Source organism: Syzygium oleosum, unplaced genomic scaffold (genome assembly GCF_021117445.2).
Source record: "Syzygium oleosum isolate NSW1041296 unplaced genomic scaffold, Sole_v2.1 Sole_v2.02, whole genome shotgun sequence".
Classification (NCBI taxonomy): Eukaryota; Viridiplantae; Streptophyta; class Magnoliopsida; order Myrtales; family Myrtaceae; genus Syzygium; species Syzygium oleosum.
The window spans coordinates 917048-945045 of NW_026607486.1; the positions used below are offsets into that span (position 1 = coordinate 917048).

Consider the following 27998-nt stretch of genomic DNA (forward strand, 5'->3'; position numbering starts at 1 on the left):
ATATGGGACGACATGATGACACGATTCATCTTGATTCGTTCCAATGCTCAAATGGTTTACGACTATTATGACGCCCTTTCATGAGCATAATTCTTGCGGTGATTCCACAAAGTTAGGACATTGGAAGATGAACTTTGTCTAGAAGAATATTGTGGATGACTATTTGAATGTAAGGTGTCAAATATACCAGATGTAGATGCCTGCAAATAGGTATATAATCGCCTGTAATGTAGGTGTAGTTACTCGTAGGAAGTCTTTAGTGAGGTAAATTCGAATTCCGAATTGATTCTATGAAGTAACTCTTCTCTTAATTGTGTCAAAGGGTACACCAAAATGGAACCCTGTACTAAGCCAATTTCATGTTGAATTCAGAATTTGCCTTCATTTTCTCACGTCATGTTTCTTCGTTAAAGCTTTGAAAAACTCATGAAAGTGTTTGTCATAGGCGAATTGAAAATAAACTGAAATACTGGTATCTTTCTCTTGCATTCTCTTTTTTTCTCAAGAAACCAACTTACATTGAAGCCATCTGAAGAAATTTCATGTGTTTGAATTTTTCTTCACACTGTTAACCCACAACGTAGTATAAGAATTGAACACCTTAGGGGGTGCATTTGTCCTCAATGAATGGTACCATATGGACAATCTTATAGTCTGTAAATTTCCTTAAATGTTACCCAAAATTTCCTTAAATGTTCGTAAGTTGGTATCTTTCTAAAATCATCCCGATGATCGAAACTCGTGATCTCTCAATTTGTCTGGACAAAATGAATGGGATTGGTCCGGAGAACTCTACTCATTGCCCGGTCCTTTCTCTGATACAGTCTTCTTTATTTAACTGGGTGGGATATCTAAGACGAGGAGATGAGCTCATAGAAATTCTCGACAATGTAATTATCCATCACTCAAAACATATCTCGTCAGCTCTCAAAATGTACTAATGGTGAGTGTGTTTCGCGAAAATTAAATGATCGTTTATATCGCTTATAAAAATAAACGAACGAAAAATATTTTCATTGACTTAATAATATTTTTTTAAATTATTCATTTTTCACGGAATAAATGAATTCGCAGTGGACAAGAGTTCGCATGTTCAGAGGATTCATGTGCATCGGGATTATGGAGTGATTGCTTGGGAATGTCCCCACCCCCATAATGCAAAGCGGAGGACAAAAGAAAGTAAGGCAAGCTGAAAAGGGGTGGAGGGAAGAGACTTATCAGCTGATAAAGTTAAAGAGAAAGCTAGGCATAGTTTAAGTTTATACAGTTTCAAACCATTCCTCAAGAATCAATAATAATAAGAAGCTACAATGAAGTCCTCACAATCAATTTGGTTTTACTGAAATTCAGACTGAACAAAAAGGGCACATATTACAACCGGGAAATACAAATGAAATATTTCAAAAATGAAAAGCAATCCAAGTTTACTGATCAACAAGGGCATTGGTCTTCCGGGCAGGCCTTGGTCTTGGACCTGTAAAGGAGCGTCTTCCTCTTGGAGGACTGGTTGTCGATGGTAAGCACCACCTTGCCCGGTTCCTCGACCTTGAAGCGGCCGCAGATGATGGGCTGCTCGTCGGCTGGGGTTATCTTCCTGGACTTCTGCACGATCACGGTGTAGGCACCCTCGGCGCTCGGCACGAACTCGGCTCCGTAGCTCACGTCGCACCCCACTACTTTAGCCTCCCAGACCAGAAGGCGTGTCTGCACATGAGTGACATGACACCGTATTTTCATTTATCAGAACAGTGGACAACGTGAGAATAGAACACATCACATCAGACAACCAGCTTTAGATCATTTCTGGGCTGTTTAGAAGGGGAAAGAATACCAATGGTAATGGAGTTTGTAATTAACGTGAAAAATAGCCTAGCCTACCTCACTAACAGGGAATTCAACAGTGTGCTGGGTTGCCGGCTTGATCGCGACCTCTGTAGCAGGTTCGGCAGTAGTGAACTCCTGCTCAGCCTCTGTGCTTAGCCCACCATATTGCACTGGCACTCGTTCTGGTGCTATGTATCTGTTGTCATCATCCAGAATCAGATTGAGAAATTCTTCTGACAGATCGTTATGAAGGTGTTTGGGAGGCCCACATTGACCAAACAGCACGTGATGATCAAGAAAATGAAAAGGGAAACCAAAACAAGAGAATTACTTGAAGAGTGTCTCGGCAGATCTTGATGGGCTTGCAAACACAAACTTGCTCTTGGTCCTCTGCGTCAAGAAAGGGCTGATAATCCTATTGTAGGCCAGGTACCACCATGGAACATTGATGAACACCTTCACTCGTATAAGATAGAGTCATCAGACTCGCAGTACAGCATCGAAATCACTATTCAAGGTCTTTGCACTGATATAGTTGGCGCGTCGAAATTTGTGTATATGATTTCTTCCCCGAGAACTTAATCAACCAGGGAAATAGCAAGGAAAACGGACCTACATTATGCTTCTTTTATTGTGTTATGCGACCAAGTTATATATGTTCCGCTTTCTGAAGACAAACAGTTATGGGAAGTTGACATATATATGCTTATCATGTCTCACCTGCTTGGCCACAAATTCAGGGTAGTTGTCCTGAAGAATCTGGAGAGCCTGGCCAGTGGTCTGCCTCAGCTCCCTCCTGAGAAGCCCCGGCGAGTTCTTCAGGTCAATCACCTGAACCACTGTCGAGACGCCGCCAGGACTCATGTCGAGCTTCCTGACGCTTCTCTCCAGGAACTGGATCCTCCACTTGAGGAACTTCTTCCTCTTCTCTTCGTCCCCGAAGGCTTTCTGATACAGCTCCTTGTCCTGAAACTCGCCATACACGTTGTAGCACACCGGGTGGCCCTCCCGGTCGAGCCCGTGCATGAACACTGCCTTGTCATATTCTGTCCCGAGGTCCTCCTCGACCAAGGCGTCGACGCCAAACTCCCTGCGCCAGCGGACCGTGCTCTTGATCATGTCGAAGGACTCCTTCACCTTGAAGTCCCTGGCTCTCAGGAACTTCAGGAGGATGACGTCGCTCCTCTCGTCGTCGCCAAGGAGCGGGACTCCACAGATGAACAACTCCTCTGGCTCCGCCACGGGTTCCGCTTCTTCCTTGCATTCTATGGCCGCAGCCAGAGCGGCCTCCTCCTCCTCTGTTTTTGCCGCCGAGGCAGTTGTGGACACCTCGACTATCGTCTCCTTGATGGCCTCGACGGTCTTGGCGCCATCCTCTTCGACCGCAGTCACTTTCTCCACCACCTCCTGGACGATCACCACCGCCTCCGCCTCCTCCACTGGCGCCGGCGGCGGTACTTCCGCAGCTGCCTCGGCTTCAGGCTTCGGGGGCTCCTCGGCGGACGCTTTCGCCTCCTCTTTGTCTTCCTCCTTCTCCTCTTCCTTAGGAGGCGACTCTGATGGTTGAGCGGCGAACTCGCGCTTGTCCAGAGCCTCCCGGACGAGGCGCTTGAGCTCGTCGAGGGCCTTCTTCTGGGCCTCGGGGAGCTCCCCGACCACGTTGGTCTCTTCCTTGAAGGAAGCGAACTTGGAGGCCTTCGCGATCTTCTCCTCCGCCTCCGCCTCCGCGCCCTTCGGCTCGCCCTCCACGACGGCTCCCACAGGAGACGGCGGCGGCGGCGGCTCTTTTCCGGCAGCTGGCGCTTCGGCTGCATGCGGCACGTCCGGGACCACCCCGACCACGACTTCCTCCGCCGGGGCCGGCGCTTCCGGAGCGGGAGGCGGGTTCTGAGGGTCCTCAGCCATTACCGCAGAACTTCAGAGAGAGAGAGAGAGGGGTGTTTACGAAGCGGCAAGAGGTTGAAGATGAAGATGAAGATAAAGATGAAGAGGAAGAGAGGAAGGCCTTCGTATTTGTAACTGGAGTTGGCAAGGGAAGCGAGGTCGAATAGACAGACTGTTTCTGGGTCGAGAGAAGGCGAAGCCAACTCAGATTATGGACTTTCTTTTTTGCTTTTTTTTTGGGGGGCCCCACTTCGAAATATTTTGTAATTTGACCCTTCTTTTCTTTTCTTTTCTTTTGGACTTCCTCCCTCCCCCTCCCTAACTTTGGGGTGGGGCCCATCGAGCGACGCGACACGCATACCTGTTGTTCTTGTTGTTGTTGCTGTTTCTCCTTTTTTTCGCTTTTTTCCAAGCAACTTACGTGAATCATTCCATCCCACCACCTTAATTGGTTCGCTTCGCCTTTTTTGTGGAGTCCATGTTGATTTCATCAACACTTTGGCACATTAGGTCTTCAATCGAAATGGAATGAAATTCTCTCTCTCCTCTGCTTTGATTTCACCAAGAATAGAAAAAGGGTTTCTGTAAATAGTTCTTGTTGGTAAAATGTGCAGCACGTTATTTCGTTAATAGCCCCGTTAAAAATTATGCAGAGGAAAAAATGATATTATGCGAATCTCGTCACTTCCGACGAGTCATCATTTTCCCTTCAAATGTTCGAAATCACAATTGGAATCTAACACTCATTATCACCAAACTAAAGTCTAAATAAGAAAAGTCAATGCTTGTTCAAAGTCATAAGAGATAAAAAGAAAATCACAACTATGCTGATGCAGAAGTTCCGTTTCACATGTCGAGGGACATGGAAGATCAGCTTAATCATGTAACTGGGGTTATTTCAAGCCGAAGATATATCGAATTTTAATTTTAAATTTCGTACTCACATCACCTCTAAACTTCTAGAACGGGTAACGGTGGTTCCGGATTCATTAAAATAAAAAAGGCCGAACACAAAGTATTTAGCTCATAAAATCGCTGAGTTAATCGATGGGTTTCTTATTATTCGAAAGAACGAGTTGATTTCTTTCTTTCAAAGAGCCTTCAAAATGTGCGTAGCGATCATCATGACGAGCAAAATGGGAAGGAGGAGGATGAATTGTTAGAATACCATTTTCCTTAAAAGTAATGTTAGAATACTAGTTATCTTTATTATAGCAAAAATAATTATAAAAAAGATTTGGTGTGTGAGGCGCCAACTTGTGTAGATGATCGGCATTCGCTGAGGACAGCCTGTGGATACATCGTGATTCTTCATCATAATCTCATCTGTCTAATAAATTCCAAAAGGCTATGTTTAGACGACCATTTGGATTTAAATATGCAACTCGCTTTGGACTTCTAACCAAGTTTAGTTTAGTTTTTAAGGTTTTGGTCAGTCGCCAAAACGGAAAGGGATTAGTTTTGTGTCCGTCTTCAGCTTGCGTCACTTGCGAGCGCGCGATGACCTCTTGCCTAACCAAAACCTCTTAAACTTGTAAATTAACATGATTTAGTCAAGTTTCTGAAAATTAATCGGGCACTGATCCTAGAACTGAGTAATAAGAGGGTAAAAGCCATAATTTCCTCTTTCGTTTTTGATAATTCAGGGATACGAACATGGAAAGCGGCTATCTGGAGGGCCACGAATGATTATACCCCCCTCGGAATAAAAATCACGGGGTTTTCTCTACCGTACAATAATAATGTTCTAAAAACGTGCGGCACCGCGAAACTCATCGTTAACCCTTCAAAAACGAGATTAGCTTTATAGCCCCATAACTTTCGTCTCCCTAATTCTTTCTTTTTAGGAATAAGTGTATTGAAAGTCCTAAAACTTGTCGTAACGGTGCAATTAAATCCTAAAACTTTCAAAAAGCGTAATCAAATTCTAAAACTTATCGTGAAAATGCAATTGAATCCTAAAACTTGTTAAATTTGGGGAAAAGTGCCAAAAAAGTCTTAAACCTTTTGCATTGGTGCTGATTTAATTCTAAATCTTTTTTTGGTGCCAATTCGGTCCTAAACCTTTTGCATTGGTGCCAATTTAGTCCTAAACTTTTTTTTGTGCCAATTCGGTCCTAAACTTTTTGCATTGATGTCAATTCAGTCCTAAATCTTTTATCTTTGTGCCAATTCAATCCTTCCTATCAATTTTGGCCGGATTTTGCTGACGTGGACGCCGGCCGGCTGGCGGCCGGTCACCGGCGCTAACGTGGACAACTTAAATAATATTTTCATAATTTTTTTGGATTTTTATTTATTTATTTCTTTTTTTTTCCCACCCCTCCCTCCTTCCTCCAACCGATCGCCAGCGAGGTCGACCTTGGCGGCAACCGGCTGGAGGAAGGATTTGGCGAGGTCATGCCTCACCCAGCCATGGCGAGGCCGCCCTCGCTAGTGGCTGACGAGGTCAACCTCGCCGGCCTCTGGCCTCTAGCCGACTGGACCGCCTCATCGGCCTCTGGCCTCTGGTCGGTTACCAGTCCGGCAACAATTGGAGGAAGGAGAGAGGGGAGGGGGAAAAAAAGAGAGAAAAAAATAAATAAAAATTCAAAAAAAATATTAAAATATTATTAAAGTTGTCCACGTCAGTGCCAGTGACCGGCCGCTGGCCGGTCGGCATTCACGTCAATAAAATCCGGCCAAAATTGGCTGGAATGACTAAATTAGCACAAAAACAAAAGGTTTAGGACTGAATTGGCACAAATATAAAAAGTTTAGGACTGAATTGGCACCAATGCAAAAGGTTTAGGACTGAATTGGCACTTAAAAAAGGTTTAGGACTAAATTGGCACTAATGCAAAATGTTTAGGACTTCTTTGGCACTTTTCCCGTTAAATTTGTGCAATCAAGTCCTACAGCTTATTAGCATTTTCCGTCTGTCAAATTGGACGAAGTTAATGAAAGGATTTGATTACGCCAACTTGACAAGTTTTAGTACTCAATTGTATTTTCGCAACTAGTTTTAGGACTTTTAGTACACATGTCTCTTCTTTCTGCGTACCCCCACTCACGAGTGTCCGGATCTCCAGCTCGATTATTTTTTGTGCCGTGTCCACAATCCTACCCCAATTCACGTGCATCGAACATGACTCGGCCTCGACCTAGCACGGTGAGCGTGACCGCAGAGTCACTTCAAATGAGAAACATAGTGATTTTTAGGCGATGTATTGTGATTTGCATTGAGAGCAGTCGAGAGGAACAAACCACCCCAGCCTTCACCAAGACGATGAAATCAGCTGCTTGACCATATGCTTGCAGGAACAGCCTGTCACGTAATCATTTTCCTGGGTCGGAGAAACTCAGAAACCCCACCCAAGTCCTAACGTTCAAGACAGACACCTACATGTGAACTTGGGATTTAAAAAGATTGTTCCCACTCTAAAACATGTTAACAAGAACTGAACAAGATTTTGGCTTCGCTAAGCAAAATATAGTTGTTGCCGGCGACAGCGGATATGCGGGGGCCTGAGAGGCTGTCAGCATCTTCGAGTCGTAGGAGGATTTGGGGGGCCACATTCCAACTAATATCTTGTGGAGGTGACACAGATACATGGAGTCCAGTATAGGTCTAGTTTTATGGCAATAACCTTATAATCAATGACCGAAATTTCGACGTAGGAGTCTGTGAAATCATTAATCTCGCAGGAAGAAGCGACATTATCTCGTCACGGCGAAACGGTTTTCGCGGAATGGAACAAAAGGCGCCCACGAGGGGAGTCGAAGAGATGGGCGGCGAAATCTGTGGCATTGTACATTTCACTGTACTGACTTCGAGTCGGATCACATCTCATTTTACAACATCTTCAGTGCTCATTGTAGACTGTATGGACAGCACATGTCGGGGTTAATAGTTATGTCGCTCGTGAGGGCCAAACCAATTCTCCGCTAAAATTATAAGCCTCTCAGCGAATTCAGCAAATCCACGAACCGAATCATGAACTAGCATCAACAATTCCCATTCAATACTGTGTTTGTAATCTATGACAGCTGAGAGTTATATACATTTACATCTCTCTGGTTTCAAGTGTTCCACACGACGCAAATTTTGACCGAAGTTCACATAAGTATCCCCAAATGATGGTACATTATCACATAAAGCTTTGATTTTACAGCAGTGGAAGCGGAGGTTCTCATATTGTTCTTGACCTGTTGTAGATATAAGATCTAGCAAAATACAGATAGACGACCAATTCCAATGCACTTAGCCCGGACAGGAGCCAATAAAAGTAATCTAGATGGGCTCTATTGAGGTTATTAGCGAACCAGCTATCTCCCCCATCGCCTCCGGTCGCATTCGCTATGGCAGACACGAGAAAGCTGCTGAGAAAGTTGCCAACGCCGAAAATGCTGAGATACAAGGAAAGGCCCACGCTTCTCAACTCATTGGGAACCTGATCATAGAAGAACTCTTGCAAACCCACCATGGTGAACACATCCGAGATCCCAAACAAGAGGTACTGAGGAATCAGCCACCACACACTCATCGGAACTGTCGCATTAGGCATATCGACCAGCCCATGTTCTCGAGCAATTTCGAGCCTTTTCATCTCGACTAGTGCGGCAACCACCATGGAAACAGCAGATAAGAACATCCCGGTCCCTATCCTTTGAAGCATCGTGATGCCGGAGGGTCTTTGAGTAAAACCTCTCGCCAGAGGGACGAACATGCGGTCGTAGATGGGAATAAACAGGACAACTGAAAGACTGATAAAGGACTGGAGTGACGCGGGTGGAATGTCGAATCCAGGCGTGATGGATCGGTCCATAGTTACTCCTTGCTTGGTAAAAAAAGTAGAGGACTGAGCAAATACTACGGCGTAAATCAAGCTTGTCGCCCATATTGGAGTGAGCCTTAATACTGACTTCGCTTCTTCCACCTCACCAAAGGTGCAAACCTTACTGTCGCCCTTTGAACCGTCCGGCGATAGCAAGGCCTTATTGAGGAACCTGCAACAGAGATTTCCATATTGAGATGTTAGTGGAAACTGTTTCAGTTTAACGTTATAATGTGATCAAGCCAATATCTTGGGTACAAAATGCAAGAAGTTAGTAGATGGAAGACATAAGAAGAGGAAGTCCGTTATCTTTTACACTAAGGTGGGTGTGGGGATCATAATTGAAGTTCTTGCACTATAAATGACCTTGAGAAGTTGCCATACAATAGTTTGAATGTAAAGGCAAAATTTCTGATTGAGGAACTAAACTGCATTTTCAACAAAACAGGTGACAAATGTTCTTTTCCTAGTTATCAATCCGCTGATCTAGAATCAACCACTATTCCAGATATCTAAAAGACAGCTAGATAGCATTCACCTAAGATAAAGTGTCTTGGAAATTGCATGCATTCATCCCGTCGAGGTCCTCATTAGCAAACACTATGGTTCTTTACATACAGTATTTTTTGATGAGAAGACGCACAAACATGGTACATCACTGTACAGTACACAAAACCAATGTGACTTTTAAGTTGCACAATCTCCTGTGAACATCCTTTGTGGGATGAATGTTTCAGAAGTGTATGAACCGATCAAAATGACTGTCATGAGTATTCAAGTTAACATTTCATTTAAACTGTTACAAGGTCCAACCAAAAGTTTCAGCTATTAGGTTGAGAGCGACCCCACATGGAAAACTAAACAACCCCATAGTCACGAAATGTGAAATAATTTAATAGTAACAGTAAAAAACATAAACATTTGTTGTTAAGGATTAGAGAATGGTTCTGATTAACAAATGCTAAAACACATCTTACTCTATGACATAGATTTCATTACCACAGCCCGCGATGGGTAGTCACGGTGAACAATACTCAAATAGTTCTAAATTCTTATGTTAATGGACCAATTGTGTCATATAACCAAAGAAATGAGGCTCTATTAAACACCACACGTTTTGGATATATTGCTGGAAATCTCAGTTTAGTAAATATCCATGCCTCATAGTATTTGTGAAAGCATCCTCTTACTTGAATTGGCCAGAACCTTCATAAGGCAAGGTTCCACGAGATTCTTCTTCAGCAGTTAATGCCTTAGTGGTAGTTTTCCAGTTCCTAGCTGCTGTAGCAAACACTGAACCGATTCTCAAAAATGGGCTTCTCTCATCACTTTTGACGCTATACCGATATGTTTTGGTGCCAAGCAGGAAAAGAATTAAAGCAGCTGCCATAGCAACGCAAGGTATTCCAAATCCCAGACCCCAGTTAAGGTTGTCCTGTATGTAGTTCAGGATGAGAAGCGTTGCTAATGTACCCCCGCACATGCAAAAGTACCACCAGTTGAAGAATGAGCTTTTGGCTTTACACTCCTCTGGATTTTGCCCATCGAATTGATCAGCACCAAATGCCTGTACACAAGGCTTGTGTCCTCCTTGTGCAAAGGCTACCAGATACAGAGAAGAGAAGAACAACACCACTTGGTGGAGAGGGGGAGAGCAAGACGAGATTTGAATCGTGCTCTTGCTTTGGCAGTCAGATGTATTGAAAGAAGGAACGATGGCTGAGAGAGTCAACAAGCCCAGTCCCTGCAACATATTTTGAACCGAGAAAACATTACCATTCTAGTCATTCTCCTAAATATAAATTAAGTAAATTTATGGTGTTCTATAATTGAGGTACGTTATGGCCATATCAGAGCTTTACAGACAAAAGCCTGTTGAAGTTGACCCCGATTCCAAGTATCTTTAACTTAAGAAATACGGTATAAGTCAGACTGGCTGAATTGTCTGGAGATAGGTTAACAGTCCGTAGAAACCGAGAGAAATCGCATAAGACTGCTTAATGAACTTGATATACTTCTGGTCACATAGCTATAGTAGTGACGACATATGTACCAGTACTACACAGGGAGAAAAAGAAGAAGAAATTCCACTCACTCAACCACAGTGGCACCAAATAGGTTACTCAAAAATTGCAGAAGTGGGGCATACACATTCAAAAGCTATGAATAATCAGGTTAGTCTCCATGGACTGAGCCTATGCAATATTTTTCCCCTGACATCGGCATGCTCAAGCTTTTAGAAGTCAAATCACCCAAAAGAGCTGAGCTTTAGTAGAGAGAGCAAGCCTGAGTAAAACCAGTACACTCCATTTGCTATTTTCTACGTGTTCCGAACGAATCGAAAAGGTGTCGATGCGTAGAGATGCTGGAAAACTACTGGGGGAAGATCTTCTACCAGTTTCTGATCAAAGACACCTTCTATGATTGATTTGCAGTGCAATGGTTTACACTAGACATCAAAAGCAATTGAATTGGAATAGCAATCGAATCCATCTGCAAGAGAGAGGAACTAACCAAGATGTAGACGAGGGAAGCGACGACGATGGTCCTGTATCGGCCGAGGAACGAGTCGGCGACGAAGGCCCCAATCAGGGGCGAGAGCGACGCCGTGCCCGACCAGGCGTTCACGTCCGCCGCCGCCGCGGCCGTGGACTGGCCGAGCGGCCCCGTCAAGTAAGTTATCAGGTTCGAAGAGATCCCGTAGTACGCGAACCTCTCCGCCACTTCCACACCTGAACAAAACACCCAAAAAAAATGGCAACATCGATCAGCGCACGGTCACCAAAACACCCGTCGTTCGTCGCTGGAAGAAGGGTACGGGGACAAAGAAATCCGAGCTACCGATGATGAAACCGGCGGATCTCCACCCGCCGGAGGCGGATCTCGCGACGGGACGGCCCCTGTAGTCGACGGCGCCGTCGACGGTGTCCCGGAGCAGGGGAGTCTCGGCGTCGTCAGAGCGGGCGGCGGCGGCGAAGAAGGTGGGTGCGGTTCCCATTGTTCAGCTACAGCAGCCGATGGCTCACCGTCGATAAAGGTAAAGACTTTTCAATGGTTCACGTTCGTTTGTTGTTGTCGAGAACACGTTCCGACATTATGGGTGTCGCTGTTCGTTTGCGTCATCCGAAAAGCTTGCGTGCTCTAATACGACGATGACCCGTGACCATACTCGTGCGAGTGTGGGAACGCTTTGAAAAATCTCTCAAAGGAAAATGTGAAAAAAAGCAACCTTTGACGTCACAAACAGATACTGTAATCTTTCTTCCCCAATGCTTTCTGTCATTTGCAGAAGCCATTGTTGACCACAGAAGAATGTGGTGTTTCAATGGGGGAAGAATGGTAAGAGGAGTCGGACTGAATGATGTTGGACATTTGTGTTTGTTGTTTCATAGGAAACCCAATGATGCTCACATCTACTTCTCAAATCATTGAATTAGATTAGATTAGAACTAATTAGAGGGTGAGGAATGCTGAACTAGGCTGTGTAGTTTGCTCGAGACAAATGTACAGCATTTTCTGCAGATTTCACAAACACCAATTCGCTATAGTAGAAAGATCTTCACAAAATACTTACAAATAGGTCCATTCGAGTTCAGTCCTATAGCTCGGACGAACCACCTGATATCTCGGCCCTGCGTGAGCCGGCATGATGCAGTGGTTAACATGTATTCGGCTCATGTTCTTGGGCGAACCGGCTCGATGTTCTGCTAATACAACTTCCCGAAACTCATGCCGGGAAGCCACTCTTATAGCATAATAGAGAATCGTCAACTTATAGATACAACTCAGCTTCATATTCGTATGACTTTCTCCAGGATTGCACCAACTCATGCTCTGAAGAAAATAATGTCCGATTAAAAACTACACTGAGGCGACTGAAAATTCAAGTGGAAAAGAGGAAAGAGGAGAAAAGCATTCTGTTCTATCTAGGACGATTTCAATCATTGTGTACAGATCATCAGGCTGCCCTCCGCCGATATATGTAAGCCATTGCGCAACAGGAAAATAAGACAAATCCAACTGCACCCATCCCGGCAAGCAGCCAATAGAAGTAATTGAGATGCGCCTTGTTAAGATTATTCGAAAACCAATCATCATTACTGGTTGCTGCTTTGATGATTGAGATAAGGATGCTGCTCAGAATGCTCCCTACACCAATAACACTAAGGTAAAGCGACAGCCCAATGCTCCTTAATTCAGAGGGGACCTGATCATAGAAGAACTCTTGCAGACCAACCATGGTCAAAGCTTCAGCGAGCCCGAAAAGCACATATTGGGGAACCAACCACCACACGCTCATCGGAATCGTGGCATTTGGTATATCCACCAGCCCGTATTCTCGGGCAATTTCCAGTCTTTTCGTTTCAACTAGGGCTGCAGTGACCATCCCAAGAATCGAGAAGAACATCCCGGCCCCTATTCTTTGCAGCGTTGTAATTCCAGAGGGTTTGTTGGTTAAACTTCTTGCTACAGGGACGAAAATCCGATCATATATCGGGATAGTGATGACAATGGCGAGTCCAATAAATACTTGGAGTGACGCAGCTGGTATTTCAAAGCCTGGGAAGATGGTTCTGTCCATTGTGGCTCCTTGCTTTGTAAAGAAGGTTGAGATTTGTGCATAGACAATGGCAAATACCAGATTTGTCAGCCATATTGGAACAAGCCGTAGTATGGACTTTGCTTCCTCAACATCGTCAACATTAGTTTGGTTTTCTTTCGAGTCATCTGCTATAATCAAAGCTTTGTTTAGAAACCTGCAAGATTGAAAGATCTAATTGAGTCTCGAATATGTAGGCATGAAGTGACCTAAAGCTGATACAAGTAACGAAAAAGAAAAAAAAATGATATTTACATGTAGCACTAGTTCCTAGTTTAGTCACTACCTTATCAAAGGCAAACAGACTTTAGTTAAATAACTGGTCAGCCGAGCTTTCTAAGACGAATATTTACATTGTGCATTGAACCTGTCACTACTTATGTCTTTGAACCTTGAGCTTCAAAGACGCTGCAATTTGTGCTACCAGGATATGTAGAGAACCGGCAAGAAAAACAAAAAAGAAGAAGAAGAAAGGCATCAATCAATTTCGTACATGAATTGCTTGTAATTCTCCAGAGGTAATTTTAGAGCTTCCTCTTCAATAGGCAACAATGGAGCCTTCTTCCTCCAATTTTTAGCTGCAGCAACATAAACACGACCAATTCTTATGAATGGGCTCGTTCCATTACTTCGGTCGCTGAATCTGTAAGTCCTCGTCCCCATCAAGAAAATGACCAAAGCGACCACCATTACAATACAGGGAATTCCAAATCCAAGGCTCCAGTTGAGGTTGTCTTGAATGTAAACTAAGACCACAAGTGTCACCGAGACTCCTGCACATAAGCCAAAATACCACCAATTGAAGAAGGAGCTTTTAGCTTTGGTCTCCACTGGGTCTCGTTCGTCGAACTGATCTGCCCCGAAGGCTTGAACACATGGTTTATGGCCAGCTTGTCCAATTGCCACCATATAGAGAGAGAAGAAAAACAAGATGACGTGGAGCTTAGAGGACGAACAGGATGTTATCTTAGTGGTGTTTTGGCATTCAGATGTGCCGAGAGAAGTTAGGACAGCCGATAGAGTCAGCAAAGCCAGTCCCTGCCACAAATTTCACAACAATCTCAGTCCCCTGCCATTTAAACATGAAAGAAGATCCGAGAATAAAAGATTAAACACGTATCTGCAAGCATTGACTACAAAAGGGCCGTCATCGATTTATGAAATCTGGGGTTCCAAATCTTCTTTAGACATCAGCCACCTCAAAAAGGATTGCAAGCAAGACATGTAATGCAAAGCTAGTTTCAGTAACTCAAGCAGGTTTCCAGCAATGTGCTCAAGCAGTATCTGAACACAGTTCAGTTCATGCAGTTGTCTCCTAATCCTCTTCCCCCCTTTTCTATTCCATTTCTAGTTAGAGTTTGTGTCCTTAATGCAGTTGTCAAGAAAGAACTTCTGAGTGACTTCCCCTTTTCCTTCCTTTCAATTCTTTAAAACACACGCCCACAAAAGAAAAGGTACTTCTTTTCTGCAGATAATAGTCTCAGCAGAATGAATTGGGCCTGCCTGCTTGTTAAGTTTCAAGTACTCTTCCAATAGTATTCTCTCGTGTCCAATCAAGATAATTTTCACTCAGTCAATTGCTTTTCATAAAAACCGTTCGGAAGTTTTCGTTTAATTTCAAGAAACACTGTTATTACTGCCAAAAAGAAAGGGCCAATTGCACGGTTATCTAAACAACCCTATTTCAGCTACATTCACCTAATTACTCTTTCAATTTCGGCAAACTCCAAAAATAACAGTAGACGTCAATCTTGATTCGATGATCACAACAAGAAATGAGCAAGCGCGGAACGAACCAAAATATAGACAAGCGAAGCAATGATGATGGTCCGGTAACGTCCCAGGTAAGAATCGGCGACGAAGGCACCGAGGAGAGGCAACAGAGACGCCGCCCCAGACCACGCGTTGACGTTCTCCGCCGCCGCCGCCGTCGACTCCCCCAGCGGCCCCGTCAAGTAGGTTATCAGGTTCGCCGCTATCCCATAATACGCAAACCGCTCGGCAACCTCCACGCCTGGCAATCATTAGCACACGGCATCAAAAGACACGAACTTGACCGACACCCACGTGGCGTCATCACGCCTTCCATGCGAATCAGGGCGACAAAACATTTCAGCTCTTACCGATGATGAAGAACGCAGATCTCCACCCCCCGGAGCAGGATCTCCGAGCCGGACGACCGTTGTAGTCTACGGCGCCGCCCACGACGTCGCCGCCCAGGAGCGGGCGCTCTCGCTCCGGCGAACCCGCGCCTGAAGAATCGGGTGGGCCCATCTGGGTTGCTTCAGCAGAGAGGGTTCTTGCGATCTCTGCAGCTGTTCCGCGCGTCCTCGTCTTCGTCCGGGTCCCGAACGACTATCGTTCTTTATTAGGGTGCTCGGGACGCTGTTCATTTATGGGTTAGCCATCGTTCGTCTTCTTCTGCATGGTCGGAAATGCGACGAGCGAGCTGAGGGAGCGCCACCAATGTCTGTCGCAGCTGGGAGTGGGACGCGTCGTCACTTCCTTAACCTGGGACGCCATTGACGACCACGGGGCATTGCGTTTCTTTTCCTGAATTGGGATTACCGTCCATTGCCCGACTCGAATGCGAGATTCGCAAAGGTTCGGAACGAGATCAACGTCGGTGACGGGACCGATCAGTTGGGACAAGGTTCTCAAGCGAAGACTTCTCAACTCAGTTCGAGAATCGATCTCAACGACTCTCGTTTTGTTCCTGTCGGGATTGGCGATGCTGGTCCGTTTTTGAAGATGAATCTAACTTTTACCCTCTACTTTGTTTCTAAAAGAATTAATAATTAAAAAATATTTTTTAAAATAATTGATTGCTTGAAGTAATTAATTATTTAAAAATATTTTTATTATCGATGATAATTTATATTTAAATATTTTAATTGATGATAAAAAAAATTTCCGTTAATAAGAGATCATTTTTTAGAAAATATTTTTTAAATCATTTAGAGTACAAATGACAACATTTCTCTTCCCTGGCCTTATTTCTGGCTAGAAATAGAATTTTTTTCTTTCTCGGACGAGTTTCTGAGCAAAATATAGTGTTTCATAATGACACAAAATTTTTATTTTCGGAATAGAAATTCGTTTGATAACGACACAAAATTTATGTTCCCATCTACCAAGAAAGCGGAGATCGGCAAAGAAGTTACGAGGGAGCGGGGCCACGGTGGCAAGCGATGGACGGCCGGTCAACGAGCGGCAATGGCGGTGAATGGCTGGTCGGTGAGTGGGCGGCGATAACGCTAGCCGATGACCGCCCTGCGAGCAATGGACGGGCTCCGCCTGAGAGAAAGAATGGCGGATGGCCGGTGAGTGGGTGATGGCGAAAGTGGACAACCGTACGGCAGTAGCCGGACAAAGAGATGGCCGGCGAGTGGGCGACGGCAGTAGCGGCGGATGGTCGACCCAAGTGAGCGGCGGCGGTAGGCGGCGATGACGAATGGCCAGCAAGTGGGCGACGGTGGGCGGCGACGGTGAGCAATAAAAGAAAGTTGTTTTTTCTGTTTATGTTTCATAAATAGAAAAGTAGAAAATTTTAACTTATCATTTTTGTTCCAAATCTATTTCTAGGCCAAAATTTTTCCTAAAAATAAAAAAAATGAAATTATTTTACCAAATGGATTTCTATTCCAAACATGTTCTCGGGAACAAAAAAAATAGAAAAACAGGAAAATAAAATGGTTATCATTCACGCCCTTATTATCCGTAAAATGGACGCACCAATAGATACTCAAAACTAGCTTGATTGCCGTTTCTAGCCTCATAATTTTATGAGATAATGACACAACCAGTACCCGAACCTTGGTCCAATGTGCAATTTGATCCTTGAACTTTTAATTTATTTAATATAGTTCCTGAACTTTAGCATAATATTCAATATGCTCCATGGACTTTTAATTTTGTTCAATATGTATTTTTTAATTTTATGGATCTTCTTTTGATACATGTTCGAGATTTAGTCAGGCGTGTATATCGACTATATGAATGGCGATGCACTAAATACAGTCGGCGTAGAATATTAAAACTAAAAATTTTTGAAATTTAACTTGGGCCAGTGCTATTTTTTAATTAATGTTGTTAATAAGACGGGCTATTTGGCTTTTAATTTATTTTTTGATTTATATTTAGTCTAACTATATGAAAATGGTCAATGCACTAAACTAAATTGAACATGTACCAAAAGTTCATAATGACATCGAACAAATTAAAAGTTCAAGAACCACATTAAATATTAGGTTAAAGTTCATGGACTACATTGAACAAATTAAAAATTCATGGATCAAATTACACATTGACCTAAAATTCGAGAATTGTTTATGTCATTTTTCCTAATTTTATTATGTAATCCAATCGCTACTACAATAAATATAGCTCCATGTTTTGACAAGATATCAATTTTATACTAAAAGAATAAGACAAAAGCCACCTTACCTACCATGATATCAAGATCAATGAATATATATTTTTTTAAGTGGAAATAATATCTAGAAAAGATTGGGCAATTTATTGAATATAAATATTTGTTTTTCGGTCAATATTGAATAGTCATTTAAGCGGCGGATTACCGCAACAGACTGCGCATCGGGTTGTTGACAAATCATAAACTTTGATAGAGGTTGAGTAATTATATGTACATATTCATTAAAAAGAGTTTACTTTAAATCCTCATGATTCTATTTTATCAAAATTCGATAATTTATTGAATAGTCATTGAAAAATGTTTTTATTATCGACGATAATTTATGTTTAAATATTTTCATTGATGATAAAAATATTTTTCCGTTAACAAGAGATCATTTTTTGGAAAATATTTTCTATATCATTTAGGGCACGAATGACAATATTTTTCTTCCCCGGTCGTATTTCTGGCTAGAAATAGAAAAATCTATTTCTCTTTCTTAGATGAGTTTCTGAGTAAAAAGTAGTGTTTGATAATGATACAACATTTTTGTTTCCAGAATAGAAATTCGTTTGATAATGACACAAAATTTATGTTCCCACCGGCCAGCGAGTGGTGGTAGCAGGTGGCTATGGAGCGGCGGCAGCGGCGGATGGCCAGCGAGTGACAGCGGTGGTGGTGAGCGATGGATGATGGTGGGTGGCAAGGGACAGCCAGCCGGCGAGCGGCGACGACGGATGGCCGGCGAGTGGGCGATGGTAGCAGCGGACAGCCGACTGACGAGTGGCGGAGGAGACGGCGAACGGCCGACGAGTGGGCGGTAAGGGTGAGCAATGAAAGAAAGTTGTTATTTTCTGTTTATGTTCTAAAAATAGAAAAGTAGAAAATTTTAACTTTTTATTTCTGTTCTAAATCTATTTCTAGGCTAAAATTTATCCAAAAAATAAAAAAAATGAAATTATTTTACCAAACGGATTTCTGTTCCAATCCTGTTCCCGAAAACAAAACAAAAAATAGAAAAACAGGGAAACGGAATGATTATCATTCATGCTCTTATTATCCGTGAAATGGATGCACCAATAGAAACTCAAAACTAGCCTGATTGCCATTTCTAGCCTCATAATTTTATGGGATAATGACACAAACAATCCCTGAACTTTGACCCAATGTGGTCGATGAATTTTTAATTTGTTTAATGTGATTCATTGATTTTTTATTCATGTTCAATTTAGTCCCTCAACTATATGAAAATGTTCAATGTAGTCTTGAACTTGAATTGATGGAAGAACTATATTGAACATTTTCATATAGTTCATGGACTAAATTAAACATGTACCAAAAGTTCAGGGATGACATTAAACAAATTAAAAGTTCACGAACCGCATTGAACATTAGGCTAACGTTTAGGGACTACATTGAACAAATTAAAAGTTCAGGTACCAAATTGCACATTGGGCCAAAGTTCGGGGACTGTTTGTACCATTTTTCCTAATTTTATTATGTAATCCAATAGCTACTAGTATACTACAATAAATATAGTGCCATGTTTCGACAAGGCATCAATTTTATACGAAAAGAACAAGACAAAAGCCACCTTACCTACCATGATATCAAGATCAACGAATATATATATATTAAGTGGAAATAATTTCTAGCAAAGATTTTTATCGTATAGTGATATTTGTTTTTCGGTTAATATTGAATAGTGATTTAAGAGGCGGATTACCGCAACAAATTGCGCATCGGGTTGTCGACGAATCATAAACTTTGATAGAGGTTGAGTAATTATACGTACATATTCATTAAAAGAGTTTACTTAAATCCTCATGAAATCGATTTTGTCGAAATTCGACATTTTTGTGCTCCCCTATCTAAATTGGATCGACTTTTACGCACATTCACTTAGCATCCTCAGATATTGAAATCTCTAATTAACAATTCGCGCCTAAACCCCATAATTTGAACGATCAAAATTACCATTTCTATGATAAACACCCAAACCTTCATTTTCATGTCATCACAAAATCGTAGACCCAAAAGTCAAAGTGATGTTAACTTGGTTCCCGTGAGCTAAGTGTCGTGGGTGTTTTGCCTATCGTCGTGTATACTTGGTAATTAAGAAGCAAATCTACCTGATACCTTTGACCGGAGCCGACGCGAAATGTCGATACGATAACTCAAACCTGGGACTTCATGTAAGGAAAACGAAAGCTCTAACCCATCCGAACAATCCCATAGGATTCCCACACCGCTATCTTATAGCTGTTTGTCCCGATACATCGAAAAGAACTCCACGCAAATCATTAAAATCGGGGTCCTTCCTAACGAAGGACTAGCTTGTTTCGAATGTAAGCGGGGGTCGAATCGCATCAGGATCCTTTCGAGCGTTCGATCGCGATGGCCTCCCTCATTTTTCGAGCATCGTCTCCTAATTCCTATCGGTACAGAACAAAGTTTTGTAATGCTTTCGATCGCGCCTCGTCTTTAGCTCCCTCCTTCGGCTTTAACGAGCGCGGAGCGCAGCGAACAAGTGAAAGAGTTGCCAAACTAGGCAATCGCACAGCGACTGAACAGAGCGAGAATCCCGGGAGCATCTGCTTATGGACGGCGGAAGGAAAACGACCGGTTCTGATTGGACTTTGCAGACAGCGAGCGAGACAGGGTGTGGAGAAGCGAGATTCGAGGTCAAAAGTTCAAGAATGGTCCAAATTTCATTTAACATTTACATCCCAATCGAATGGCAAGGAGGAGAGGAGAGGAGAGGAGAGGAGAGGAGAAGCAGATCGAAGAAGAGCGGGCTTGATCAAAAGGGCAACCTCGCTTTTTTTCTTTTGGTGATCGCCCGCTGTTTAATTAGCAATTTCATCATGTACACGAGTAGAATTCATGGCAAAACAGAGCACAATCGACAACACCCAGAAAGAAAAAAACGAAAGAAAGAAAGAAAGAAAGAAAAGAGAGAAAATCCCACAAAATCGAATCCCCCCATCTACCAATCAAACTCAAGCGAGGAGTGGACTCCGACAACTCTCTAGGAACCCGACATCCCCGTCGTTGTCGTCGCCGTCGCCGTCGCCGTCGTCCCCGCACTCGTACACGGATCCCACCAGCATCAGCTGATCTTCCAGGTACCTCTGGAGCAACAGCCCCACCTCGCGGTCCCCCACGCCGCCGCCGCAGCAGCGCCCCTCCTCGCATCTCCGCAGCCTGTCCGCGGCGGCGGCCGCCTCCTCGTCCTCGTCGTCCTCCCCCTCGTCCCCGGATCTCCTCTTCCGGCAGCAGAGCCGGAGGCAGAGCTCGGCGGCGCAGAGCAGGGGGAAGGTGGCGCAGAGCAGGGGGAGGAGCAGCGGGGAGCAGAGCGCCAGCAGCAGGCAGCGGCGGCTCCGGTGGCGCGCGCGGAGCCACGTCGCGACGGCTAGCATGATCCTCGCCGTCGGTGACACGGGCGGGCGGCGGATCGCGGCCGGGGAGGGGGGTCGCCGGCGGCGGTGGCGGGGGGATCCATGGGGCGACCGAGAGTCATGGGGAGGCGTGGTTTTGGGTTGGGAGAGAAGCATCCGCAAGCCCACATGAGCCGAAAGTATGTTTTTATAAGTGGGACGGGCATGGGAACACTTCTCTTCTTAGCTGTGTGTTCGTCGATTTTATTCTAATCTCATTCATCAATCCCCCCACCACTTTTCTTAATTACTTGATTAGTTAATTAATTAATTCGGAGGCCGCCCTAAACACCGTGCAATACTCGAATCCGTTCTACTCGAGAAAATGTAAAGGGCGTACCCACCGGGAGCAATTTTACATGGCATACGACTTTCTCTGTCGAAGTGCGCATCGAGTTCAGTTCGAGCTGGGAAGCAATTTGGTCGGTTCAATTGCTAATTTCCAGAATGATCGGTTCAAATTTCTAGCTCCGAATCAAAACCAGGGTAATTTAGTGGAGCGATCAAGATAGGGACGATTTAGTTGACCGGAGAAACGGTCCGATCGGTTCAATTCTTAATTTCAAGAGTACTGGAGTCAAGCTTGGATTTTTCTTGCCTCTCCCTACTATTGAATTAAAGCACTAGGCTGATGATGGCTAGCGATTAACAATATACAAACTCTTTTGTTTCCTACCTTAGTAAATGGATGAATTTAAAGAATCATATTTTCCTGACATGATTAAGAATGTAGAAACTGAAAGACCAAATTTTTGAAACCCTAAACAAAATAAGAAAGCACTGAAATTCCATAGTGATGAGTTGTCAAGGGAAAGTTACCGACAAGGCTTTTAAGATGAAACCAGAAAGTAGGCCCGGAGACATTGGAGGCCCAAACCTTTTTGAATTTGCAATGTTTCCCCACTTTCAAGCCCAGCTTTTAGACCACTTTTGTACAGTAATGGGCCAACGCCTCCCGCTGGATCCAAACTTGTGAAAAATCTGAACTAAAACTCGATCATCCTAACTTTCTGTGGCACCTCTTTTAACTGACAACGAGGAACTTGTGATTTGTACATTTCGTAGGCACCCATTTCACCGAAAAGTGTCGATGAAACATTTTTCAAGAATATGGATCATATGAATTGACAAAGGTTGCAAATGATCCTTTGTTGATTTTGGACGGGAAACTAAATCACAACAAATTTAAAAGTATCAAAACTAGAGGCAATTGCGACTAGCCATATAAATTGCGAAAAAATATGAATAAAGATAAATTTGCAAAGAACTTTGAGTTCTGTAATTGATTGGGGTCATTTAGAAAGAGTACAATGTAACTATTTATCTCACAATTGACGATTATAAACGATTATTGAATTAAAAAAGATAACTTCCTAATCACATCTCAGAACAAATAACTTCCTAATCCCATCTGCAGTTTCAAGAAGTTACATTATTCACAATTTCCCATTATCTAGTAACACTTATGTGAAAGAAGTTACATATAACTTCCCAGGTGAGTTGCAATCCTCTTTAAATTGTCCATTGTTCTTTTCATCGATAACTTCTGTTGTTCACTAAACTTTGCTATTATCGACTAAATTAGTCATTTGTCAATTATAACCAAAAGAGGGTCATTTTGGGGTGTCAATATATGCCCCTTTTAGATGAATTGACTGATTATTGATTATTGGATTCTTTTAAATTAGATAATCAAGGTTCATCGTATGCCCCCTTGTCATTGCCAAATTTGATTTTTCCCTACTGGATTGCCTCTTGAATTGTTTTCTTAAAAACAACACAATTAACTGTGTTATGGCTCCATGGGTTGTGCCACTTGCAATTTTTTTTGTTTATTAAATCTTCTTTACTTGGGATAATTTGGCATTTCGTTATTTTTATTAGGCCATCTTTTAAGAGTAAATAGAAAATTTTTCCCATCTTGTTAATGTTGAACGAGTATATATCAGTGTCTTTAGCCCCTACTATTCATTTTCCTTTTATTTTGGCAGGGTGTAAGGATCAAACAACGTAAGGCTTGTCGAGCATCATATTTGCCACATGTATTTCAATATTTTCATTCGGGTCATATTTATACTCTCGCTCATGATTTTTCATTAAAGCCACGTTTTGCGCAAAATTTTCATGTGGCCCTTTATATCTATCTTTAAGAAGTTGCTCAGACTAAATTCTCTCGTTACCAATTGAAATAAATTCGCAAAATCTTGATTTGAAACTTTTCTCTTAGATTGAATTTCAATCCATCGAAGCCAAATTCATAAAATCTTTTTCTGAGACTGATGTAAGGCATTTATTCCTAACCTTCTTAAATCGAGCAACAACTTCATCGACCAACTCATTATTATATTGATAGAATCTGGTCAGATCAGCAATCAACATGTATCATTCTATAAAATTGAGAATGAAGCTGTCTTTACATCTTTGCCCAATTGCACACCGAATTGGGTGGTAAATTAGTGTATCTTGGTAAAAGTAGTTTTTAACAAAGACAATAAATCGAACAATGTACTCGATGATCGATTATTCATCTTCACCAGTAAAAACGTCAAAGTCGGGCATTTTGAAACCTCTTGAAAAATGCTGATTATCGATCCATCTGGGATGTGATTTTCTATAAACAGGTATAATAACACCCCTGTCTAATCTCAATTGTTATCGAACTTCTTCTACAAAATGTGCTAGGTTCATTTGTGGATTTGGTTGGCGATTTTTCCCCCTAGGCGGTGATGCTGGTTTTGTCGGGTTATCTACATTAATTGGCATGTTATGCCTAATAGGAATGTTCACATTGTGTGGTACCAATGAAGCCAGTGGCATTACATTTTTAACATTTGGCAATTGACTGGCCTGTCGACTGGTATGATTTGCCAAATTATTGTTACTAATTTTGGTTATTTTGACCAACATTAGCTGCAGAAAATGAAGAGGAATTAGGAACGTACCATGTTACCCCTCGATTTGTTTGCAGCGGTTGGTTGAACAATACTGGCCCTCAATATGGCATTCTTCATAGCATTGATGATGATCGACTTGATCATGTCTGACATGTTACTTGCAATGTGAAAGGCTACATTATTTTGCTACTCTTGGAACAATCTTCCCATGATTCACCCCTTGTTGGAATTTGGAGCAACATCCCTTGATTTCTCTTCAATGTGATACATTGAAACATAACTTCCTCATGTTGATTATCTTCTGCCACTTTCCAAATGGCTGAAGTATCAAAATGTGCGACCATTCCATTACTAGTTTGACTTCAAATGGCTGGGCGAGGCTTGACCTTGCTGGCCAGAGGAAGAAAGAAGAAGGAAGAAAAAAAAAACAGAAAGAGAAAGAAAAGAAAAAATAGGAAAAAGAAAAGAATAAATAAATAAATTCAAAAAATATCATTAAAAATTGTCCCTGGCAGCACCGGTCACGCCACGTAAGATAGCGTTCATGTCAGCGATTTCCGACTAAAATTGATCAGATGGACTGAATTGGCACAAATATAAAAATTTTATGACTCAATTGGCAAAAATAAATGTTAAGATTGAATTGATACGAATATAATAGGTTTAGGATATTTTTTATAGCTCTCTCGAGGAACTCAAAGATAGCTCTCACGGGGGAGTGCTGCTCCAAGTGCACGTGAAGCTCCACGTCTTCCCACTTCCCGATGCCATTTGCCGTCCGATCTCTTGAGTTGTTTGTCGCTTGTCAATGAGCGGTTTGACCACCAATATGTGTCTCCAAGTTCTTCTGTCTACGTGCCACCTTTCTCTCCCGGCGAACATGAAGGGTAACGGCATGAATGCAAACCGGGTACAATGCTTATAGATCGAGCACACAATGCAGAAACCCAATTTTATTAAACATCTCCTTAAACGAGAACTGCACTTCGAATGACACGTGAGTGAAAGTAGAAACATAAGTGAAACATCAATCGCCCTTAACCATGTTGATCTTAGGTTGAACTCACTCACTCAAGCTCGACTGAATGAACCAAGACATGGTCGTAGCAGACACACACAACTAATATGCTGATCGAAACTTTATTCGATGCAGATGAGGTGTAAAAATAGAAGACGAATGACGCACATCGTCATTGAGAGATCTAGCTTGAACCCACTCCACTTACATGTGAATCCACGTTCACATCTATTGAGTTCGCGTGCGGTGGATGTATCTGAGGATTTCTCGGCTTTGGGAGGCGGCTCCATATCTGAGCTAACTTGGCCAGAGCCTTTGTAGAAGATCCGATGTCTTGCAGAGCCTCGGCGGCCTTCTCTCTCATCGCCCAGCTCTTCTCTCTCAGCTCTCTCCCGTGCTCCGACTCCATCAGCTCTCTCACCGCCCTCTCCACTTCGTCCCCACTTACGAATCCGTCGCCGTCCCGTTGCTCCACGCCGATCGCCATCCCCATGTCCTGCACCAGGAAGTTCCTGTTCATGTGCTGCTCCGCGTACAGTGGCCACCCCACCAGCGCCACCCCCGCCACCACCGCCTCCAGCACCGAGTTCCACCCGCAGTGCGTCACGAACCCCCCCACCGCCTCCTTCCTCAGCACAGCTGCTTGCGGCGCCCATGACCTCACCACCATCCCCCTCTCCTTGGTCCTCTCCAGGAAACCCTCCGGCATGAGCTCCTCTAAATCCACATCGCCGTTGCCACCGCCCACAGGAACCGATGACCGGTCTTTTCCAGCCCAACCGCTACTTCCTTGATCTGCTCGGCCGAGAACGTTCCCTGGCTTCCGAAGCACAGGAAGACCACGCTCTTCCTCGGCTGCTTCTCCAGCCAAGAAAGGCAATCCTGCTGCCTGCCGACGGTGCTGTCGCCGGCACGCGAGGACTCGTCCGCAATCAGGGGCCCAAGGCAGTACACCGGTGGGGTCGGCGCGTCCGGCACGCACGTGCCGCTGGTGATGATCTCCACTGCCTTCGGCTCGAGCGCTTCAAACGTGTTCACCAGAATCCCATCCGCCTTGGTCAGGTGGTCACAGAAGTAGCACATCTCGCCGTAGGCTGGGTCGTCCTGATCGAGGGTTGGCTCAGGCATCTGCGGGGCCTTCAAGGATGAAAGGCCCGGGAACTGAAGGACGACCCCGTCCTGGTCCTTGAAGCTCTTAGTCGAGCGCTCGAAAAGTCTCGGAAAATAAATGAACGCTGCAAGCGCTGACGCGCCAGAGGTGTAGAAGTAGTGCGTGGGGATGTTCAACTCCTTCGCTATGGGCAGTGCGGAGGTGCAGAAGAAGTCGATGATGAGCGCTCTCACGGTGGAGGCAGCGGAGATGTCCCGTAGCGACTCAAGGACGTTGGCGGAGTTCGCGCGGATGAAGTCGAAAAGCACGGCGGCACGGCTCCGGGGCGTGTTGGCCGGGTCAACGGAGACAAGAGGGAAGCGGCGGAAGGAGATGGAAGGGTGGGAGCGAGAGATGGAGCGGATGTAGGAGGTGATGCTCGGGGAGTCGGCCAAGCCGGTGGTGAGGAGGATGGTGATGGCGAACTGGTGGCCGTGGCGGTGGAGGATGAGCTTGCCGAGCTCGACCATGGAGATGAGGTGGCCGATCTCCGGAGAAGGGTACAGGACGATGGTGTCCTTCATTGTTGTAGCTCTTAGGGCTTGGGTTTGTGACCAACGGTTGGCGACAAGACAACTTCAACTTCAACTTCCCTTGAAAATTGCTGTTCGGACAACGACCAAATAAATGCTCATATAATCTTAAGCAACATGGGATTCATTAATATATAATTTGGTAGAGACAGATTTGAGCGAAGTAAATTGTAGGTTTTTTAACAAAACAAAGGTCCATCGTGGCTGCTGTAGAGTTATGTCTTTCACCAACCGACATCATGATCTAGAAAAGTAATAACGTGTCAGATTTTACTCCCACTTCCAATCTACCCTTCATGTCACATGGGCATGAACGGTAGCTATGCCATTGGCAGAAACTAAAAGCTATTATGTGTCTTTAAAACTGCATACTCACTCGTCTGCTTGGTATACAATTGACCTTTCCATTCTAGTCTCGAATCACGCAATACGTTTCTAATGGAGGCAGGTGACTCTGAAAAACTCGAAAATAATATTAACCAGCAAAAGAATCCGAAAAATACATAAATGCCTAAAATAACACGGAAAAATAACATGAAAAACAGCAAAATACCCAGAAACAGGCCTATACAATAGATTTCGAGGTCCGAAATGATTACAAGTGGGAAAAGACCAAGCTAAAGTATAGTGTTCGGAATGAGTTTTCCGGATTGGTATTATGGGCTTTATAACTATTCCTGAATCAAAAGTTACGGCCATTTTTCTTTTTCTTGGCCGGCAACAACCTCACTTGGTATGGGCAAGGGCATCGCTTGTGTTTGACGAGGGTCGGTCGGTAGCCTTGCCATTCAAGTGTTGGAAAAAAAAAGAGGAAAGAAAAAAGAAAAGAAGAAAGAACAAAAGAAAAATAAAAAAATTATTTATTTCTGCGCCGACCGTGCCACATAAGATGGCCGACATTGACTAGACCGTCACGTCAATATTTTTCGGCCAAAATTGATCGGAATGACTAAATTGGCAAATCGTCAAAAGATTTAGAACTCAATTGACACAATTGAAAGGTTGAGGATTAAATTGAAGACTACATTGATCAAATTGAAAGGTTTATGATTGAATTGGCAAGTATAATAGGTTTAAGACTTTTTTAATAATTTTTTTTATTTTCATTTGGCAGTGCAGAATTTTGAAATAATTTACAATCGAATACAATTTTATTATTTGAGCAATGCTGTTTCACAGCAAAAAAGACCTTAAAAGAGCCTCTCGTTTATGTCCATTTCTCCTAGTTTACAACACAAAATAAAGGGAATAAATGGCTTGAAAAGAAGAATGTTAATATGTTGTGAAGATTTGATATGTTCTCCAAAACTATGTCAATAATAAGCTATTATCAATAATGAAATTAAAGTTTCCTCCTATGTAATAAACCAAAAAAAAAAGACAGAATAATGTTACCAAAAAACTAGAAGTATTGGTCACTACAG

At 43.3% G+C, this 27998-nt stretch overlaps 4 protein-coding genes and 1 pseudogene across 4 annotated transcripts; all 5 read right to left on the reverse strand.

Annotated features, from left to right (window-relative positions):
* Window positions 1-1252: 1252 nt before the first annotated feature.
* LOC115686819 (patellin-3-like) lies at window positions 1253-3796 on the reverse strand. The gene is made up of 4 exons (XM_030612228.2): window positions 2545-3796; window positions 2156-2280; window positions 1879-2020; window positions 1253-1704 (listed from the first exon to the last, which is right to left on the reverse strand). Exons 1-4 carry the CDS (start codon window positions 3727-3729, stop codon window positions 1432-1434), a joined length of 1725 nt encoding a protein of 574 aa, XP_030468088.2. The 5' UTR covers window positions 3730-3796; the 3' UTR covers window positions 1253-1431.
* A 4009-nt stretch (window positions 3797-7805) lies between these two features.
* LOC115686747 (protein NRT1/ PTR FAMILY 5.10-like) lies at window positions 7806-11849 on the reverse strand. Its single transcript, XM_030612136.2, has 4 exons — window positions 11367-11849; window positions 11040-11257; window positions 9716-10269; window positions 7806-8697 (listed from the first exon to the last, which is right to left on the reverse strand). Exons 1-4 carry the CDS (start codon window positions 11521-11523, stop codon window positions 7881-7883), a joined length of 1746 nt encoding a protein of 581 aa, XP_030467996.2. The 5' UTR covers window positions 11524-11849; the 3' UTR covers window positions 7806-7880.
* A 378-nt stretch (window positions 11850-12227) lies between these two features.
* On the reverse strand, window positions 12228-15851 carry LOC115686748 (protein NRT1/ PTR FAMILY 5.10-like). The gene is made up of 4 exons (XM_030612137.2): window positions 15249-15851; window positions 14922-15139; window positions 13619-14163; window positions 12228-13282 (listed from the first exon to the last, which is right to left on the reverse strand). Exons 1-4 carry the CDS (start codon window positions 15397-15399, stop codon window positions 12484-12486), a joined length of 1713 nt encoding a protein of 570 aa, XP_030467997.2. The 5' UTR covers window positions 15400-15851; the 3' UTR covers window positions 12228-12483.
* Window positions 15852-20338: 4487 nt separating this feature from the next.
* On the reverse strand, window positions 20339-21157 carry LOC115686790 (uncharacterized). Its single transcript, XM_030612194.2, has one exon. It carries the CDS (start codon window positions 21094-21096, stop codon window positions 20542-20544), a length of 555 nt encoding a protein of 184 aa, XP_030468054.2. The 5' UTR covers window positions 21097-21157; the 3' UTR covers window positions 20339-20541.
* Window positions 21158-24811: 3654 nt separating this feature from the next.
* Window positions 24812-26622, reverse strand: LOC115667917 (UDP-glycosyltransferase 88F5-like; annotated as a pseudogene).
* Window positions 26623-27998: the final 1376 nt, after the last annotated feature.